At 39.6% G+C, this 20132-nt stretch overlaps 1 protein-coding gene across 13 annotated transcripts in view; it reads right to left on the bottom strand.

Moving 5' to 3' along the window:
• Positions 1-361: 361 nt before the first annotated feature.
• The window catches only part of ENOX2 (ecto-NOX disulfide-thiol exchanger 2), a 454293-nt gene continuing 434522 nt past the window's right edge, over positions 362-20132 (bottom strand). For 7 of the 13 annotated variants that reach the window (XM_033118206.1, XM_033118225.1, XM_033118235.1 and 4 more), the window contains 3 exons: positions 7635-7743; positions 4900-4985; positions 1898-2274 (listed from right to left, as the gene is read on the bottom strand). In XM_033118206.1, coding sequence (XP_032974097.1) covers positions 2143-2274; positions 4900-4985; positions 7635-7743 — 327 coding nt within the window. In that variant the 3' untranslated portion in view covers positions 1898-2142. Of the gene's footprint in view, positions 2275-4899; positions 4986-7634; positions 7744-20132 lie in introns of all 13 variants that reach the window. The other 6 variants (XM_033118243.1, XM_033118274.1, XM_033118198.1 and 3 more) reach the window with 2 other exon arrangements.

Raw genomic sequence — 20132 nt, 5'->3', positions numbered from 1 at the left:
CAAGTTTGAAATTTGTAAGGCTGAGAAGCAGTCTGGAAATTCTGGCAGGCATTAATGCTGTAGTTTGAGTCCAAAAGCAATCTGGAGGTGCAATTCCTTACTTCTCAGAGGACTTCAGTATTTTCTCATAAGTCTTTCAACTGATTGGATGAGGCCCACCACACTACAGAGAGTAATCTGCTTTATTCAAAGACTACTGGTTTCAATGTTCATCACATCTTAAAAATTTCTTCACAACAACATGTAGACTGGTGTTTGACCAACCAACTGGAGCTTACAACTGGAAACACAAAATTAACCATCACAATTAGTATATTCAAGCAGGCTGAGAGGTATACATCTGGACTAAATTGGCAGGAATAATAGGAAGAGACCATTTGTAGTACAAGTAGTAAATGAAGGATACCAAGGGGCCTGGGTGTGGTAGCTGTTGCTTTAAAATTTCATTTAAATAAGAAATAATTGATGTGTCAAATTTCCCTTGATTTCAGATATTATTAAAACAAGACATTTCAGGACCCCTGAGACTGAAGAATCAATGCCTTCTGCAGTGTTCATGACAGAGATGCTCCAGTGAGGAAGCTAGTGTAAAAATAACCCTAGCTTCCTTCTGGTGCCACAGCTGGGTGCTAAAGGGGGAAGCCAACTTTCAGCATGAATGGGTTGCTGTGGAACCCTATTTCTAGTTGTTAAGGCAGAAGGTTTAGCATCTTCTTCCAACATCCTGGTAACTCAAAGGAAGTAACTGAGATGATTTACTGAAGGATTACTTAGCAACAAATTCAAAACAGAACACCAAAATTAGGTATAAAACAGGAATATTTATCTTTTAAAAATACAACTTTGAACACTACCGACATCTCATTTACAAAGTATTTTCCTGAAATACTCTTCATCGGCTAACATCACAAAAGAAAAAATCATCTGTACCTCAGGATAGTAGCCCCAAATCCCCATTCTTTCCTCTCTTTTATCCCCATCAAGCAGGAATTCCTGACTGGTCCACCCATACACTGCCATTGCAATCTGCTGATGGGCACCACAGAACTGGAGGTGTTCCTGGAAATCAGCACTCTAAGTGGAGCTGACCTTTGTAGGAAGACTCACACACCCCGGACAATTATTTATTCATTACTAAGAGTTTTCTATTAATACACATATCAACTTTTTGCAAACATTCAGCATGAAGTAAACAGAGTATTTACAGCAGTACATCGTTTGCAATTCAACACAGTGATAGCAGAAGAAAAGAGACCAACAGACTTTGAAGGCCAGAGGGAAAAGCATATTACAATGAATCCCTTTTGTTAGTGTGTGTGTGTGTGTGTGTGTGTGTGTGTGTGTGAATGTGTGCATGTGTGCACATGTGGGTTTTAATTCATAGGAAACTAAACATGCCCTCCTTTAAAAGAAAACTATTTACAAGGAGATTCTGAATAGCTTGTACACATGCCAGTCATACTGGACACTTGCTTTCTGAACATACATCTAGGTTTTTTTTAAAAAATTCTGAAATTATCCTTTTATCTGATTTGTTAGAGAAAATAACTTTGGAACATTTCTCAACTTTTGGTTCACAGTAATTCTGCAAAACCCACTAACCATGCTTTGTCTTTTAAAAGGTGAACCTGGTCAGGCACCTTCTAGAAGACACAATTCACTTACTGGGGATTGGAAAGATGTCAGTTATGGAGTACCTAGTGCTCCTCACATTCTCCTCACAAGTAGCAACATTAATGTGAAGAGAAATTTTGAAACACAAATCACATACAAATCATTCAAATATTTCAGTTAACAGTGTTTAAAAAAACCCCAAAGTCTACAACAGTAGTACAGACATCGAAAACACCTCTAATACTCTTAAACCTTGGGCTTTTTAAAATACTACTAATTTAAAAAAGACAACCAATTAACAGAAAGGGAGGAAGTTACAGCACTTGAGGTTTGAGTCAATTTATTTTTTAGGGCCTGTAGCTTGAGGTGCTACTCTAGGATCCTTATTTTAACTCAAAAGAGGTTCTAGGAATGAATTGACAAATTTAAAACAATTTGCACCGAAGAACTATTAAAAATACAAATCACTTTTTAAGCTTGTCAAACACACATTTATTTTCAGGATCCCAGATTGTTAGGCAAAGGGATTCAGGTCAGTTTCAAACCCTCAAAGCCACAGAATTTCCACCTCTTCTCCAGACTGGCTCCAACTCCAGTCATTTCTTGCTTGAATGTATGCTGTAGTCTGCTCATGAGACACTCCACATCACTGGTGCAGATCTGTGGGACAGAGAGGACATCTCCATTCAAAACCAATTCTACCTTCCTAATCTGGTTCTTTTTCCCCCAGTGTTGCCTACTTTAGGATGCTGATGCATAGCTGTGTGTTAACGGTGGGATTGACTTCTTCTCCCTTCTTGTGCATGTGTGTGTGTTGGGTGAATGTCTTCCAGATGGCAGCCTTCCTCTGCTGTGACCACCAGACAGAATCCACTGAGCTTTATTTTTGTTTATGTATTTCATAATTGCTTTATTTAGGTATAATTTACATACAGTAAATTCATCTATTTTACATGTACATAATTTACATACAATAAATTCACATATTTTACATGTACAGTTTGATGAGTTTTGGTAAATTTATACAATTGTATAATTTTTTGTATAATATACAGTTGTATAAATTCAGTAAACATACAATTTATAAAACTATCACTGCAATTTAGTTTTAGAACATTCCATCCCCCCAAAAAAATTCCTCTGTGCCCCTTTGCATTCAATCCTCACTCCCGATCTCTGACTCAGATTTTTTCACTATGGTTTTGCCTTTTCTGAAAATTTCATATATGTATAATCATACAATATACAGTCTTTGTGACTAGATTTTTTTCACTTAGCATGATGTTTTTGAGACTGATCACCACTGAGCTTTCAATTGGAAAGAGATGGTGTCAGTCATGTGGAGAGGCTTGGCTTTGTAGCCAGCTGAATGGCAGCTGATCAGTTCCGGTTATCCTATGTGCAGGCCTACTGAAGCTGCGGAGCCTTTTGGGGAGGGAGGCAGACATGGCTTTCTCCAGACCAGAATTCTTCACACGTTTTAGTTCACAAAGGAAAAGTGATAGGAATGGGGAATACTCTGTGTTCCTACTTCTGTACACTGTGTCCCTCTCCTTCCTCCCCTCCTTACACACACTCACGTCAATATAAAAACAAAAACAAATCTGTAGACTCCTTGAGGGCTTGCTTCAGGTGGCCATCTTTATGTTAGTCACGCCTTTCCTAACTGTGGATCTGGGCACTAGGGCTTGACTGAAGAGAACTAGGGGATCCTTAAAGAAACCCCAAGTTGCCACGACACTGAATATTCCTGAAGCTGAAGGGAGGGATTCCCCGATTCTCTTGGTCCCATTTCAGGCTCTCTTTGGGAAATCCTGCCAGTACTCTTGCAGGAAGCTGCTCAGGAGGAACTGGGCCTGGACTAGGAGTGAGCTCAAACTTTCTTCTCCGTGCTAGTAGTAGTCTGTAAGTGAAGTTCCAGTTAAGGAAATGACATTGCAGAGAATCATATAGAGTCGAATCCCCTCTTCAAAAAACATAAATATGTAATGTTTAGCGATATATACACACAGTATAGCTGCAGCGTATATATAGAAAAGAGTTTGAAATAAAGATATGCCAAATTGTTAAGAGTGGTTAACCTTGAGGGGTAAAATTGTAACTTTCACTTTCCCTTTACTATATTTCTATATTACTTACATGTGTAAGACAATATGTACCCATTATTTTTACAATTAAAAACAAGAACCAGATCATTTTATGGACCCATAGTTCAATTTCATGCCACTTCAAGTTAACACTTGGTCCTGGTGCTCACATTCCATCCCTCCCTTAACTGCCAAGTGGGCTATTTAATTGCAGAATAGCATCACTTCCCAAGATGATAAATTATTGGGGAGCACTAGCTAGAACTGAAAAAACTGCCATGAGGATGATGTATTACCACAGCTGGATTCTCAAATGGGCCAGTGCCTCTGTTAAGAGGACATATGCTTAAACGGCTTAACATTTTGGACATACAGCTGCCAGGAGTCTGCATTCCAATGGCATTTCTCAAAAGGCCCAGATCCTGTGTAATAGTGAGTACAATTCATGTGCAGGTTTAACTGAATGCTGCTTCTGAAAAAAATCTATCATGATTTTATTTATTCTAATGGGGTCAAGATTCCCCTCCTCCCTCTACAAGGCATCCTTGTCTTTGTAGGAAACTAGCCCTTACCCTTGCTCCTGATGCTTTGTGAGTTACCCCACAAGATAGTATCCAGGGAAGGAAGTGACCTATGAGATCAACTGTGAGTAAATATTCAGTCTGCCCTACAGATTTATTATTCCATCTTTTTTTGTTTTGTTTTTTTTATTTCCCCCACCTTGATTGTTTCATCTAGATAATGGCAGTGGTGAGGGTGATGTTTGGGGAGGTGGTTAGAGTAAGACTTCCAGTTTGAAAATTAACATTAGCTAATGGCTAAAGGCCCAGGGCAAAAGTTTGATTGGTGAGTAATATTGGCTAACTTGCAGCTTATATGTAAATTAAAAGAAGGAACATTCTTCAAAGATGTACCTTGGAAGCTTGGTGGCCAACTCATTCAGGTTTGCCCAGGACTTCCCCAGTTTAGCACTGGAAGTCCAAAGTCCCAGGAAACCCTTCAGTTCCAAACAAATAGGGACAGATGGTCACCCTACTTGCAAGAGAGAGGCTCTATACTGAATCACAGTGAGAGAATAAGTGAGGGAAATTTCCTTAGAGCGATTACTAATGACCTATTCATGCTTGAGGAGAGTAAGGTCACCAGCTCACAAAGAATCCTATATCTTCTTTGATGCCTATTTCAGGCCCCCACATACCTTATTATCTAGACGGTGCAAGTAGGAACAGATGTATTCAATGCTTGCTCCAAATGGGTGGACATGAAGGAATGTGGAGATAATCCCTATAGAGACAATACCATGGAGGTTACACTTGAGCATTGTATTATTTAAAATGCCACATGATAGTGTATAGCAAGAGCTAACTCATAGATGTACAACATACTATGTACTGGGCACTATTCTAAGTTTACCTGTATTTTACTCATTTAATCTTTACAACAATTCTGTGAGGTAAGTATTATCATTCCCATTTCACAGATAAGGAGACACTGAGGCACAGAAAGTTTAAGCAACCTGCCCAAGGTCACACAACTGGCAAGTGGCAGAGCTTGTATTTGAACCCAGACAATAGTTCTTAACCACTACACATTTCACTACACCATACCACATGTAGAAAAGCTGTCCTTTGAAAAAACACTTCCATCATTTATGATGGCTAAAGATGATCTGAGTTCTACATTTTACAATGAATTTAGATTGTGCTGAACTTTTGCAGTTCCTCTGCATGGTCTTTAAATTTGACTTCAGCCTGTTATGCATTAACAATGTCTTGTTATTGTGGAAAAAATACAAATCATGTACTTGGCCTGATTAACCTTGTATCTCTCACAAGAGAATCCTCTGATTGTATTTGGGTTTTATTCTATGAGTAGCTCTGTAACGAAAAGTCAAACATTTCATTCACTCAAGTGATCACTAATATTTTGTTTGTGCTCAGAGCCCTGAATCTCTTCAAGTAACAGAATTCTTCTAACAGTTTAAAGCTTCCAGGAGTGTGCATGATTTCTACTCAGCCTAAGTCTGGGGTGATTGGCAACTACACATACTGTCTTGATTGTTCTGGCCATCAGGTTAATGGTTCTAATACTTCTTTCACTGGCAGTCAGTAGAATATAAATTGTTCAAAAATCTACTATTTCTTTCTTTAATTTTTTTGAATTCACCTCCTTTCATAAGATGTTAGATACCTCAAATAGATCCAGAATTGAGTTTACTGAAAACTGTGAGGAAATAAAAGCTAAATTTGATTTGGTTTATGAACTACAACTTGTCTGTGTCTTTTAGTGATTGACGAAGAATATCACAAGTTTAAATTGTAGCTTGAAGTTCAAACCAGTTCTTTGTGAAAATCCTCCAAATATTAGATGGCAAGGGGGTGCATTGTGGGATCCAGGAAGAACTGATGGTATGTTTCAAAATCTGTTCAAAATGGATGCTGTTATTTATAACACTACTTTCTTCTTAAATGACTAGGCAAATTGAATTTCTAAACAGTGACTCAACATGAGAAACTTAAATTCTGAAGAAGACAGTCCACGTTCAAAGGAATTCTAGATGCCATGGTCAAGAAAGGCTGTCAAATGCCAAGAAACAACTCTATAGGTTTCAAAACACTAAGCAGTTTTTGTGGGTTCATACCCCCAAAAAAACAATTTAAAAAATAGATTTTTCCCTTCCCTCTGTCAACCCAAGACTACTTTCTTTAGAAACAAATAACAAAAAACAAAACAAGAAACACTTATTCCAAGAATCTTTGTTTCTAGAACTATCCATTTACAGAAGCTTCCCCCTACTCCCAGCTCTTCTCTGATAGGTCTCCCAGTTGCCATGCCAATTTGTTAAAGAACTTTGAATTGGAAAATGGAAATAAATTGTCACTTTTCTTGAAGAATGAATGGCAAATCCCCCTGTGTATCTTTATTAACATATCAAACTGTTAAATCTGAGTACAATATCCATTACCGAAAGAGGCATATCTTAAAAATATGCAGAAGCTGGTCAGTGTGGAGAACTTTTGTGATAGGGGTGGGGCTACTGTGTGGGCTCAGCTTCCTAGAAGGCAGCTAGGGCTATCTGCTGAGGCCCAAGATTAGCCCATTTTAAAAGACTAAATATTTTAGGACCTCAGTCTGCTACTGCTCTCCAAATAGAATTAAAAGTCAACAACCATTTGTGAATAGCACTGTAAGTGCAAAACCTTTCTCATTTATTGAGGTCTTAACTATGGGCTTAGTATGGTACTAAGTGATTTAGATGAATTATTGTATTTCATACTCACAGCTGCCCTTTGACATAGGTAATATTATTATGCCCATTTTGCCGATGGCAGAACTGAGGCTCAGAATGGAAATAGTGTGGTCAGACAGAAGCCAGGTCTGTCTTATTCCTTAACCACTTATTCTATCTTGCCTCTGTGAATGAATTTTTATATAATGAGAGAAATTCTAGAATTTATGTCATCAGAGCCCACCAGTGTCCAACACCCCACAGGCAGCGTCCTGAGTCATCTGCTGGTGACTTGGAAAAACTTAAGAGAGGCACACACTTCCTCTAGAGGCTCATCTGGAAAAGCTCTGCCAAACAAACAGTATCTGCACTGTCCCTTCACTGGGAGTGAGAGGGCTCAGCTATCCTTGCACAGAGATTAAAAAAAAAACACTACAGTGTGTTTCTTTAGCAGACACCCTCTTAGCAAAGTGCTTATACTGACACACTTGATGTGGCAGTGGCCACGAGGAGCTTGAAGAGGGCTGGGGATTGCTGCTATTTGTATGGAAATCTTTATTGTTCCTATCACGTTGTCTTCAGGACTCTGGGTCCTTGCACTGTCATGTTTCATAAATGCTCAGTGTATGTTTATTCATCTTAAGTAAACCCCTCCCCCTCTCCACTGTACTCTATATATTGCATGTGTGTGTTAGCTTCCTTACCTACTAGTAGTGCTTCACGTTCAGATTTGATAGGACTGCTGCTCAGGGTCTTCTCAAGAGGGTAGTCACTATCCTGGCTCGATGCACACAGTCTAGAAGCACAGCTTTCCTGTGGGAATAATATGCTTCCTGGGTCAATTCACCTTATTTGGTAACAGACTTGGTTTCAATTGCATAACAGGGAACTTCTTAACACAGCACCCTAAAAGCAATACTGTCAAATTTTGATTATTGAATGCTAGGAAGGAAAATAGCATAAATTACAAAAGCATCACAGGTAATCCAAAGCTTCCTTATATGGCCTCAAAACAGAAAAAAAAAATAGACATTCATCTCCACCACTTTTAGTTTTCTGCCTTCATCATTTTTAATTACTCTATACAAGAACCAGATCCAACATTTACTGTTTACTAGATGCCAGGCACTGTTAGGTATGAATTATCTCCATTCTACAGATGGGGAAATTGAGGCTCAGATAAATTAGATAAATTGTCTAAGATCACATTTCTGGGTAGTGGTAGAGCCTGGATTTCATCTCAGGCCATCCACTGTTAAAAGAACCATTCTTTCTTATTTTAGGTCTGCACTTGGCTATAGGTAAGTCCCATCTGAATGAAGAATCTGCAATGTAGCTAATCCATTTATAGGTAATCAACTGTTGGCTTTTGAACCAAAAATAGGAGCCTCTATTCATTGACTGTTCTTTCTCTCTCTCTCTCCTCTCTGACAAGGACATTATCAGTTAGGATATTCCTGACTTTACAGCATTTTTCATAAGAGATACTCAGGTGAAATCCATGACCAGTAATCAAACTGAAAAATACCTCTAGACCTTTCATGGATCTTTCTTTTTCTCTTTGGGTACTGAGAACATCTTTTCTGTATTATAAATGTGAAGGAAAAGCCTTCAGAAGAAGGAATAAAAGAAATCATTGTGTAGATGCTGTACAACTGAAGTTGAAGTAGAATAATATCATATGTCAACTATAAGTAAATATATACACACACATATACGTGTGTGTGTGTGTGTGTGTGTGTGTGTGTGTGTGTGTGTCACGGGAGGTGGAGTATAACATAAGGAAGATAGTCAATGGAATTGTAACATCTATATAAGGTGTCAGAGGAGTAGTAGCTTGGAGGAGGGGGATTATCACTTTGTGAGGGGTGTAAATATCTAACTATTATGTTGCTTTGTACACCTGAAATTAATAAAAAAAATAATTGCTTCAGTCTCACTGATATTGTAAAGGAAAATGCTAGGGATATACTCCTGGGGAGCAGATCGTGGCTGACTCAGATGATTTGTCACTTCTTTCCTTCCACAAGCTCTCAGCAGGACAGGTTTCCTTTAAAGATGTCTTCAGAGCTTCCAGGATGCTGCCCTTGAACAAAATTAATGGTCTATGCTGCCAGGCACACTGTTTTCTGGATTTGCAGACTTCTGAGCTGTAGCCAGAAGGGAAACCTTTCTTGATGACCTACTCAACCTTTGGCCTTTAGAATCCAATCCAGGCAGTCATTGTTATGCCATGTTTGTTTAGATTACTGGTTCACTTCTAAGCCATGGGCTGTATATCTGCTTTTAAGTCTCTTAAAACATTAAATGACCTAATAAGCCATTTTTTAAATGTGAGAGTTTAATAGATTGGGGTTGATTTAAGATGTGAAGACATCGTGAGGAGTTCTAGCCAACTTGAATAGAAATGTAGCCTTACTGAAACTTGACTTCAATTTTATTATAGCTAGCATTTAAAACAAAACTAGAAGGTATATTTAAGGGAGGCTTATCACCTTGAATTTTATTAGCAGATACAAACAGCTAGTTCTTTCTGTAGTAGGGCAGACATAAGTCACATTGTTATATTGCAAAAACACTACCAATAACACATACTATGGTTTATTGTCAAGAAACCCAAGGAAAAACAAACAAAGATCCCTCCTCACCAAAGCGTACTGCTTTCCTTTCAACCTAAAATTACTTTTGCAGTCTAATGTGATGGTACTTTGCTTCCAAACCTAATGTGCCAGGTTGAAATATTTGCTCACAAATCAGCTTCCCAGAGTAGATCAGTTTATAATGAACTGTCATGACTTTCTCTGAAAGAAGGTTTGCTTAAAATAACAGGAAAAACCATATTCTGATACACATTTTCCTGATTATCAGTTGGATCCTTTGCCTTGTCCTCTTTAGCTGCTACTTCATTGTATATTCAATTTCAGAATGGGAAGCACTTCAACTTAGGCACAATATGGCAATTTTCTTCTATGCCATTTTGACCTCTTGCTTCTTTAAATTAAATACAGAAAGCTGTTTATGCCAAAGCACTGGAAATGCCATTACGCGCGCACACACGCGCGCATGCGTGCACACACACACACACACACACAATGCCCTTAAAAACCCTGGAAAAAACTGGGATTCTGGTCAAGATGGTGGAGTAGGTAAAGAATGTGTTTGCCTCCTCCCATCACCACATCAAAATGAAAACTAAATTATAGAATAATCAACCTGGAGAACCATCTGAAGACTAGCTGAACAGAAATCCTAAGGATATAAAGAAGAGGCCACACTGAGACTAGTAGGAGGGGTGGAAACACTAAATGGGCTAGCCCCACACCCACGTGTGGCGGTTGAGAACCAGAAGGGATATCTCAACTACAGACTTTTCCCCTGAGGAATGAGTGGTCCCAGCCCCATACCAGGATTCCTAGCCCAGAGCTCCAGTGCTGGGAAGAGGAGCCCCCACAACATCTGGCTGTGAAAACCAGTGACGACTGTGTTAGTTGGGATGAGAGGGAGGCTTCTAGAAACACAGGCATCCTCTTAAGGGGCCTGCACAGAAACTCATTCACTTGCAGGCACTCACCCCAGGCTCTGGTAGAATGATGGTGGCTCAGTAGGCTCCAGAGACATAAAGGGAGAGAATGAATTGTGTGGCTCCAGGGCTAGGGTTGGAGGGACAGCTGCCATTGTCCCTATGTTGAGCCCTCCTCCTTCCCAGCTGGCAGGTGGGTGCCACCTTTCCTGTCTTGAGCCCTTCCTCCACATGGCCAAATCTGAATCTTCATTGGCTTGGTGATCTCCACTTGCTCCACCCTGGCGACTCACGAGAACCCCCACCACCCAAATCACAGACCACCTGAGGCTCTTTCCATGGCAGCCCTCCACCTTTGGCCACACTGCATTATTTATTGGAAACTATTGGGGGTCTGCAAACTCCAGGCAAACCATGGCTGGCCTCACTGTGCTCTGTGCCTTTTGCTGAGTGGACTGGGCTCAGTACTGGTGCCAAATATGAATCTGCATTAACCTGGTGAACACCATTTACTCCACCCTGGTGAAACCTTGAGACTCAGTCTCACCCAACTCACATACCACCTGAGGCTCTGTCAGCAGCTAGACTTACAGGCAGCCAGCAGGTGGCAGCAGGCCTCAGGTGTCCTGGGCCTTTTGCTGAGCTGCCCCAGGCCTGGTATTGGTGGCAGCCAGCTTTGGTTTACAGTGTGGCCTATCCCACACACTTCTAGGTCCAGTACAGGCAGCAACCAACTGCATATCATTTTGTAGCTCCTATCTAGTTGCCCAGGGCTGGTCAAAGGCAGTGGTTGAGCTCCTCACAAGAGGCCCCACAACTAACAGACCCAGTGGCTGGCTTCAGACCACAACAGAGCACCACTTGAATATCCACACAAGCGGCATGCCCAAAGTGTGGTCTGGGCAGGGACCAGAGCCCACTGGGGTGAATCCCACTCCATGGGGTCAGCCCTTGACCAGCAGCTCATATGCTATGCTCATGGCCAATCCTCACCACCAGTCAGCCTGAGAGTCAATCCCATCCATAGATGTGTCAGCAGCAATCAAGACTCAACTACAACAGGAAGGCACACACAACCCACACAAGGGACACTCCTGGAGCAACCAGCGCAGTTTATCAGGGAGACTGTATCACTGGGCCCCACAGAACACCTAATACATAAGGCTAACCTGCCAAGACTAAGAGACGTAGTAAATCTACCTCATACATAGAAACAAACAAAGAGAGGTAGCCAAAATGAGGAGACAAAGAAACATGTGCCATATGAAAGAACAGAAAAAAACGCCACACAAAGAAATAAACAAAATGGAGGCAAGCAATCTATGAGACACAGAGTTCAAAACACTGGCTACGTAGTGGGAACTTGAACAAAGAGATATCAAGTTTATGCTTGATATCTTCAAAAGGACCAGAAACCATAAAAAAGAACCAGTCAGAAATGAAGAATACAATAACTAAAATGAAGAATACACTAGACAAAAATCAACAGCAGATTAGATGTAGAAGAGGATTGAATCAGCAATTTGGAAGACAAGGGGGCAGAAAACATCCAATTATAATAGCAAAAAGAAAAAAGAATTAAAATATTAGGATAGTTTAAGGGACCTCTGGGACAACATCAAGCATAGCAACGTTCAGATTAAAGGGGTTCCAGAAGGAGAAGAGAGAGAGCAAGGATTTGAGAACCTATTTGAATAAATAATGACTGAAAACTTCCCTAACCTGGTGAAAGAAATAGACATACAAGCCCAGAAGTGCAGAGGGTCCCAATCAAGATAAAACCAAACAAGCGCACACCAAGACACATCATAATTAAAATGCTAATGTTTAAAGACAAAGAGAGAATCTTAAAAGCAGCAAGAGAAAGGCAACTAGTAACTTATAAGGGCGCTCCCATAAGACTGTCAGATGATTTTTCAACAGAAACTTTGCAGGCCAGACGGGATTGGCATGAAATATTCAAAGTGATGAAAAGCAAGGACCTACAACCAAAATTACTCTATCTATCAAATCTATCATTTAGAATAGAAGGAGTGATAAAGAGCTTCTGAGACAAGAAAAAGCTAAAGGAGTTTATCATCACCAAGTCAGTATTAAAATAAATGTTAAAGGGACTTCTTGAAGGAGGACGAGGAGGATGAAGAGGGTGAGGAGGAGGTGGTGGCGGAGGAGGAGGAGGAAGAGGAGAAGAAGAAGAACAACAAGAAAAAGAAACATAAATATGAATAATAAAATGGCAATAACTACATATCTATCTGCAATTGCTTTCAATGTAAATGGATTAAATTATCCAGTCAGAAGACATATAGTAGTTGAATGGATAAGAATACAAAACCAATACATATGCTGTCTATAAAAGACTCACTGCAGATCAAATGACACACACAGATGGAAAGTAAAGGGAAGGAAAGATATTTCATGAAAATGGAATTGAAAAAAAAAGCTGGAGTAACAAAACTTATACCAGACAAAATAGACTTTAAAACAAAGACGATAACAAAAGACAAAGAAGGACCCAGTAATCCAACTGCTGGGTATTTATATGAAGAAATCCAAAATGCTACTTCAAGGGGATATGTGCATCCATTTTTTCACTGCATCATTTTTTACAAGGGGCAATATGTGGAGGTAGCCTGGGTATCACAATGGATGAATGGATAAAGAGGAGGAGATATATATATATATATACAATGCAATATTGCTTGGCCATGGAAGGGAATGGGTTCTTGCCATCTGGTGGCACGGATGGATCTGGAGGTATTATGCTGAGTGGAGTATGTAAAAAAGAGAAATATAGACGCAATGTGATTTTGCTTGTATGTGAAATCTAGAGAACAAAATAAATGAACAAACAAAACAAAAATAAACTCATAGAAAGAAGTTTCGATTGTTGCTAGATTGGAGGGGGTCATGGGAGCCGGTGAAAAAGGGGAAGGGAGTAAGAAGAACAAATAGGTTGTTACAAAGTAATCGTGGGGTTGTAAGGTACAACATAGTAATATAGTGAATAATATTGTAATAACTATGTGTGGTGTCAGATGGCTACTAGATTTATTGGGATAATAGATGGGAGGAGTGTTGACAGGCATGGTGAAAAAGGTGAAGGGATTAAGAAGTTCAAATTAGTAGTTACAAAATAGTTATGGGATGCAAAGTAAAGCATAGAGAATATAGTCAATAATACGGTAATTGTGTATAGTTCCAGGTGGGTGCTAGTCTTGTCAGTGGGATCACTTCTTAAATTATATAAATGGCTAACCATTATGCAGTATACCTGAAATTAATACAAAACAATATTGAATGTCAACTGTAAATGAAAATTTTAAAAAGGAGGGTAAAGTTGAAAGTAAATAAGAGGTTCAAATTTCAATGTAAAAAACAAGTCATGGGGATTTAATTTACAGCATAGGTAATATAGTCAATAATACTGTGATAGCATGGTATGGTGTCAGATAGTTTCTGAACTTATCATGGTGATCACTTCTTTATGTTTATAAATGTTTAATAACTATGGTGTACTCCTGAAAGTAATATAATATTGTATGTTAGCTATATTTTAATAAAAATCTTTTTTAAAAAAGAAAATGAAAACACAATGACCCATAATCTCTGGGACATAAGAAAGAAATCCTAAGAGGGAAATTCATAGCAATACAGGGCAACCTCAAGAAACAAGAAAATCTCATAAACAATCTAACTTTAAACCTAAAGGAACTAAAAAAAGAACAGCAAACAAAACCCAAAGTGAGTAGAAGAAAGGAAATAATACAGATAAGAGTGGAAATAAGCTAAATAGAATCTAAAAAACTATACAAAAGATCAAAAAAACCAAGAGCTGGTTCTCTGGAAAGATAAAATTTACAACCTTTAACTAGAGTCATCAAGAAAAAAGGGGAGAGAACTCAAGTTCCAGTCAAGATAGCACAGTAGGTAAACACTGTCTTACCTTCTCTCACGACCATATAAAAATTACAATTAAACTACAGAACAACCATCATTGAGAATCGCCTAAAATCTTGCTAAACTAAAGCCCTACAACTAAAGACATGCGGAAGAAGCTACCTTGAGACTGGTAGGAGGGGCAGAGATGCAGAACGGGCTGGTCCCACACCCATGTGTGACCATTAAAAATTGGGAGGGATATCTCAGCTGAAGAGGTCTGCCCTGGAGGAGTGAGGGGTCCCAGCCTCTCCCCAGCACAGGGTTCTATTGCCGGGAAAAGAAGTTCCCATAATTTCTAGTTGTGAAAACCAGCAGAGATTGTGATTGAGTAAAATGGAGGACAGCTGGAGTCACAGGTGCTCCTCTTAAAGGGACCGAGCACAGACTTACTCACTGAAGGAATCAGTGGATCTGAGCTCCAGTACTGGGGCAGCAGCTGGAGAGGCAGCACAGACATATGGCAGGAAACTAAGTTGTCTGGCTGCACGACGAGGGCTGGAGGGGCAGCTTTCTCTTGGACTGACAAGCTGGGGGAGGCCATTGTTTCTTTGTTGAGTCCTCCCCCTTCACAGCATGCAGACACAGGCAGCCACCATATATAAGCCTCCATTAAGTTGGCTAACTGTTCATTTGCCATGCATTGGTGATTGGAGATACCCCCCAACCCAACTTTTGGGCACATCCAAGTCACTTCTAGTGGCTTTTTCATACAAATGGCTTGCCTTGGTTCATGCTGCAGACTTTCCCAGGATTCTCAAAGTTTTATGAAACCCAGAAAAGCAGCCTCTGACTTGAGCATGTCCTGTATCTCTGCTGAGCAGCCCTAAGCCTGGCACTAGCGGCAGCTGGTTTTGGTGCAAAGCTTGGCCTCTCAAGGCACTTCCAAGCACAGTGTGGGTGGAAGCGATCTGTGGATTGCTTTGTGGCTCCTGCCTGGTGGCTCTGGGTGGGCCATAGGCTGTGGCTGAACTTGACCTGCAGTAGGTCCCCTTTCAGGTGACCTGCAGAATTGCAGCCCCAGTGGCAAGCTTTCAAATGAGCTGGAGCATCACCCAGGCTCCTCCAAGGATGACACACCCAAGGCACAGATTGGGCAGGCAACAGAGCACTGCTGAGGCAGATCCTGCTCTGTAGGGTCAGCCCCAGTGCCACAACTTTTCCACTGTGGTCAAGGCCAGTCCTCACAACCAATAAGCTTCAGGGCCAATCTCTCCAATTGAAGTGCAAGTAGCAACCAAGGTTCAATTACAAGAGGGGGGCACACACAACCCACACAAGGAAACACTTGGAGTGCATAGCACAAGTGACCAGAAAGACTGTGCCACTGAGTCTCACAGCACACCTACACCATAAGGCCACTCTATTAAGACTGGGACACATAACAGCCTTACCTAATACACAGAAACAAACACAGTGAGGCAACCAAAATGGGGAGACAAAGAAATATGCCCCAAATAAAAGAACAGAACAAAGTTCCAGAAAAAGATCTGGAGACAAGTAATCTACCAGACACAGAGTTCCAAACACTAGCTATAAAGATGCTCGATGATCTCAGGGAGAACTTCAACAAAGAGATAGGAAACATAAAAATGGAGATAGAAAACATAAAAAAAGAAGCAGTCAGAATTAAAGAATACAATAATGGAAATGAAGAATATATTACATGGAATCAACAGTGGATTACATGGCGAAGAGGATCAATCAGAGATTTAGAAATAATGTAGCAGAAAACACCCAATCAAAACAGCAAAAAACAAAGACTTCAAAAAAATTAAGAGAGTTTAAGGGGCCTCTGGGACAACATCAAGCATACCAACATTTGCATTATAGGGATACCAGAAGAAGAGAGAGAGCAAGGAATTGAAGCCTCAGCAATCTTGAGAAATAAGAATAAAGTGGGAGGTATAACAATACCTGACTTCAAATTATACTACAAGCCTACAGTAATCAAAACAGCATAGTACTGGCATAAAAACAGACACATAGATCAATGGAACAGAATAGAGAGTCCAGAAATAAATCCATGGCTATATGGCCATTTAATCTATGACAATGGAAGCAAGAATGTACGATGGAGTAAAGACAGTCTATTCAATAAATGGTGCTGGGAAACCTGGACAGACACATGCAAAAAAATCAAGCTGGACCACCTCCTTACACCATATACAAAAATAAATTCAAAATGGCTTAAAGACTTAAATGTAAGATCTGAAACCATAAAATACCTAGAAGAAAATATAAAAAGAAACTTCACAGACATTACCCAGAGTAAGATTTTTACTGATATATCCCCTCGCGCGAGGAAAGTAAGAGAAAAAATAAACATGTGGGATTACATCAAACTAAAAAGTTTTTTCACAGCAAAGGAAACCATCAATGAAACAAAAAGGGATCCTACAGAATGGGAAAAGATATTTGCCAATGATATATCTGATAAAGGATTAATATCACAAATCTATAAAAAACTCACTCAACTCAACTCCAAAAAAACAAAAGACCCAATTAAAAAACGGGCAGAGGACTTGAAGAGACATTTTTCTAAAAAGGACATACAGATGGCAAACAGACATATGAAGAAATGCTCAACCTCACTAACCATCAGAGAAATGCAAATAAAAACCACAATGAGATACCACCCCAGTCAAAATGGCTATCATCAATAAATCAACAAACAACAAGTGCTGGCGCGGATGTGGAGAAAAGGGAACGCTTGTGCACTGTTGGTGGGATTGCAGATTGGTGCAGCCACTATGGAAAACAGTATGGAGGTATCTCAAAAATCTGAAAATGGAACTACCCTATGATCCAGTAATTCCACTCCTAGGTATCTATCCGGAGAAATCCAAAACTCCAATTCAAAAATCTTTATGCACTCCTATGTTTATTGCAGCAATATACACAATAGCTAAGACATGGAAACAACCAAAATGCCCATCGGTAGATGACTGGATTAAGAAACTGTGGTACATTTATACAATGGAGTATTACGCAGCCATAAAGAAGAAAGAAATCTTACCATTTGCAACAACATGGATGGACCTAGAGAACATTATGTTAAGTGAAATAAGTCAGACAGAGGAAGATAAGTACCATATGATCTCACTCATATGCGGAATCTTAAGAAAAGAATAAGTGAATGAACTAATCAGAAATAGTTTTGGAGACAAAGAGGAAAAACTGAGGGTTGCTAGATGGGCAGGGGTGGTGGGGGTAAGGGGGAAGGTGAGGGGATTAGAAAACAACCAGTAACCAGAAGATGGCCACGGGGTTTGAAAATTAATCTGGGGAACGTAATTTAGTGGTTACCAGAGGGTAAGGGGGTTGGGGGCTGGGAGATGAGGGTAAGGGGGATCAAATATATGGTGATGGAAGGAGAACTGACTCTGGGTGGTGAACACACAATGTAATTTATAGATGATGTGATACAGAATTGCACACCTGAAATCTATGTAATTTTACTAACAATTGTCACCCCAATAAATTAAAAAATAAATAAATAAATAAATAAATAAATAAATAAATAAATAAAGCTAAAAAAAAATAATACAGGTAAAACTTACCCTTTTACACTCCTTAGCCTCATCCTGGACCCTCCTCCCCTCCTACCCCTGCAATCAAGTTTGTGTTAATTCTTTCAAATTTTTGGAACAAGTATATTTACATGTCAGTAGAATTTCAGTAGAAAACATATGGCATTGTTAAATTAGAACTGTTTTGCTTTTGTTTTTAGCTGATGGAACGAAATATTCTGAAGTGTCTTATAAAAAAAAAGAAAAGAAACTTTGGTACATTTATACAATGGAGTATTACGCAGCCGTAAAGAAGAAAGAAATCTTACCACTTGCAACAATATGGATGGACCTAGAGAACATTATGTTAAGTGAAATGAGTCAGACAGAGAAAGATAAGTACCATATGGTCTCACTTACATGCGGAATCTAAAGAAAAGAATAAGTGAATGAACTAATCAGAAACAGTTTTGGAGACAAAGAGGAAAAACTGAGGGTTGTTAGATGGGCGGGGGGGTGGGGGTAAAGGGGAAGGTGAGGGGATTAGAGAACAGTCAGTAACCACAAGATGGTCACGGGGTTTTGAAAATTAATCTGGGGAACGTAATCAATAATGTTGCAAAGATTTTGAGGGTATCCGATGGACACGTGTCCCATTTGGGAGACCACCTCAGGGAAGTTGTAGATGTCTGATCACTGCACTGTACACCTGAAGCTGAACAATAATGAATGCCAAGTATAATATTATACATATATATGTATATATATGTATGTATACACTTACAAGAGGCGGAGTACAGCATTGGGAGTGGAGACAGTAGAAATGTGATGGCTCGGTGCGATGTCAGAGAGATAGTGGATGGGGGGAGGGGGGTCCACAGTGTGAGGGATATAAATGATAAATGTCTAAGTATTACTTTGTCTTGTACACCTGAAACTAATTAAAAAAATAATAAAAAATATAAATGAACTACTGCAACATGCCCAATGTAGATTAATCTCAAAACCATAATGTTGAGCAAATGAAGCCAGACACCTAAGAGTACATATTATATCACTGCATCTATATGAAGTTCTAGAACAAACAAAACTGGTGGAAAAAAATCAGAAAAGGGTTGCCTCTGGGGGATGAGTTGGGGGTTTGTATTCACCAGAAAGGGATATAAAGGAACTTCCTAGGGGTTATGGCAATACATTACGTCTTAGTAGAATTTAGGTTACACTTAAGATTTGAGTATTTCACTGTATGTAAATTTTATCCCCAAAAGAAGCCAAACCTCTAAATGATTAAACCCAAGTTATTGATATCCATGCTGACATATTTAGGGGTAAAGTGTACTGATGTTTGCAACTTATTTATTTATTTTTTTTTGACTTTGCAAATCTTTACTAAATACCAAAGAGCAAACAGAAGCAAATATATCTGGAGAACAAAATATAGTAAGATGCCATAGAGAGCACGGTTCCTAATCATACTCTATCTGGTTTACTCTGAGGGCTTTGAAGGCATCACTTCGCTAGTTAGTGACCGAGCCAGGATCCAACCCCTTTTTTTCTGATTCTTTTTTTTTTTTTTAAATTTATTTTTAATTTATTGGGGTGACAATTGTTAGTAGAATTACATAGATTTCAGTTGTGCAATTCTGTATCACATCATCCATAAATCACACTGTGTGTTCCCCACCCAGAGTCAGCTCCCCTTCCATCACCATACATTTAATCCCCCTCACCCTCATCCCACACCCCCCAACACCCTTACGCTCTGGTAACCACCAAATTACGTTCCCCAGATTAATTTTCAAACCCCGTGGCCATCCTGTGGTCACCGACTGCCCTCCAATCCCCTCACCCTCCCCCCCACCCCCCACCCCTCCCGCCCATCTAGCAACCCTCAGTTTTTCCTCATTGTCTCCCAAACTGTTTCTGATTAGTTCATTCACTTATTCTTTTCTTTAGAATCCGCAAATAAGTGAGATCATATGGTACTTATCTTTCTCTGTCTGACTTATTTCACTTAACATAATGTTCTCTAGATCCATCCATGTTGTTGCAAATGGTAAGATTTCTTTCTTCTTTATGGCTGCATAATACTCCATTGTATAAATGTACCACAGTTTCTTAATCCAGTCATCTACCGATGGGCATTTTGGTTGTTTCCATGTCTTAGCTATTGTGTATAGTGCTGCAATAAACATAGGAGTGCATAGAGATTTTTGAATTGAAGTTCTGGA

Source organism: Rhinolophus ferrumequinum, chromosome X (genome assembly GCF_004115265.2).
Source record: "Rhinolophus ferrumequinum isolate MPI-CBG mRhiFer1 chromosome X, mRhiFer1_v1.p, whole genome shotgun sequence".
In the NCBI taxonomy this organism is placed as follows: domain Eukaryota; kingdom Metazoa; phylum Chordata; class Mammalia; order Chiroptera; family Rhinolophidae; genus Rhinolophus; species Rhinolophus ferrumequinum.
The sequence above is the reverse complement of the archived record's forward strand: the minus strand, read 5'-3'. Positions and strand labels throughout refer to the sequence as shown.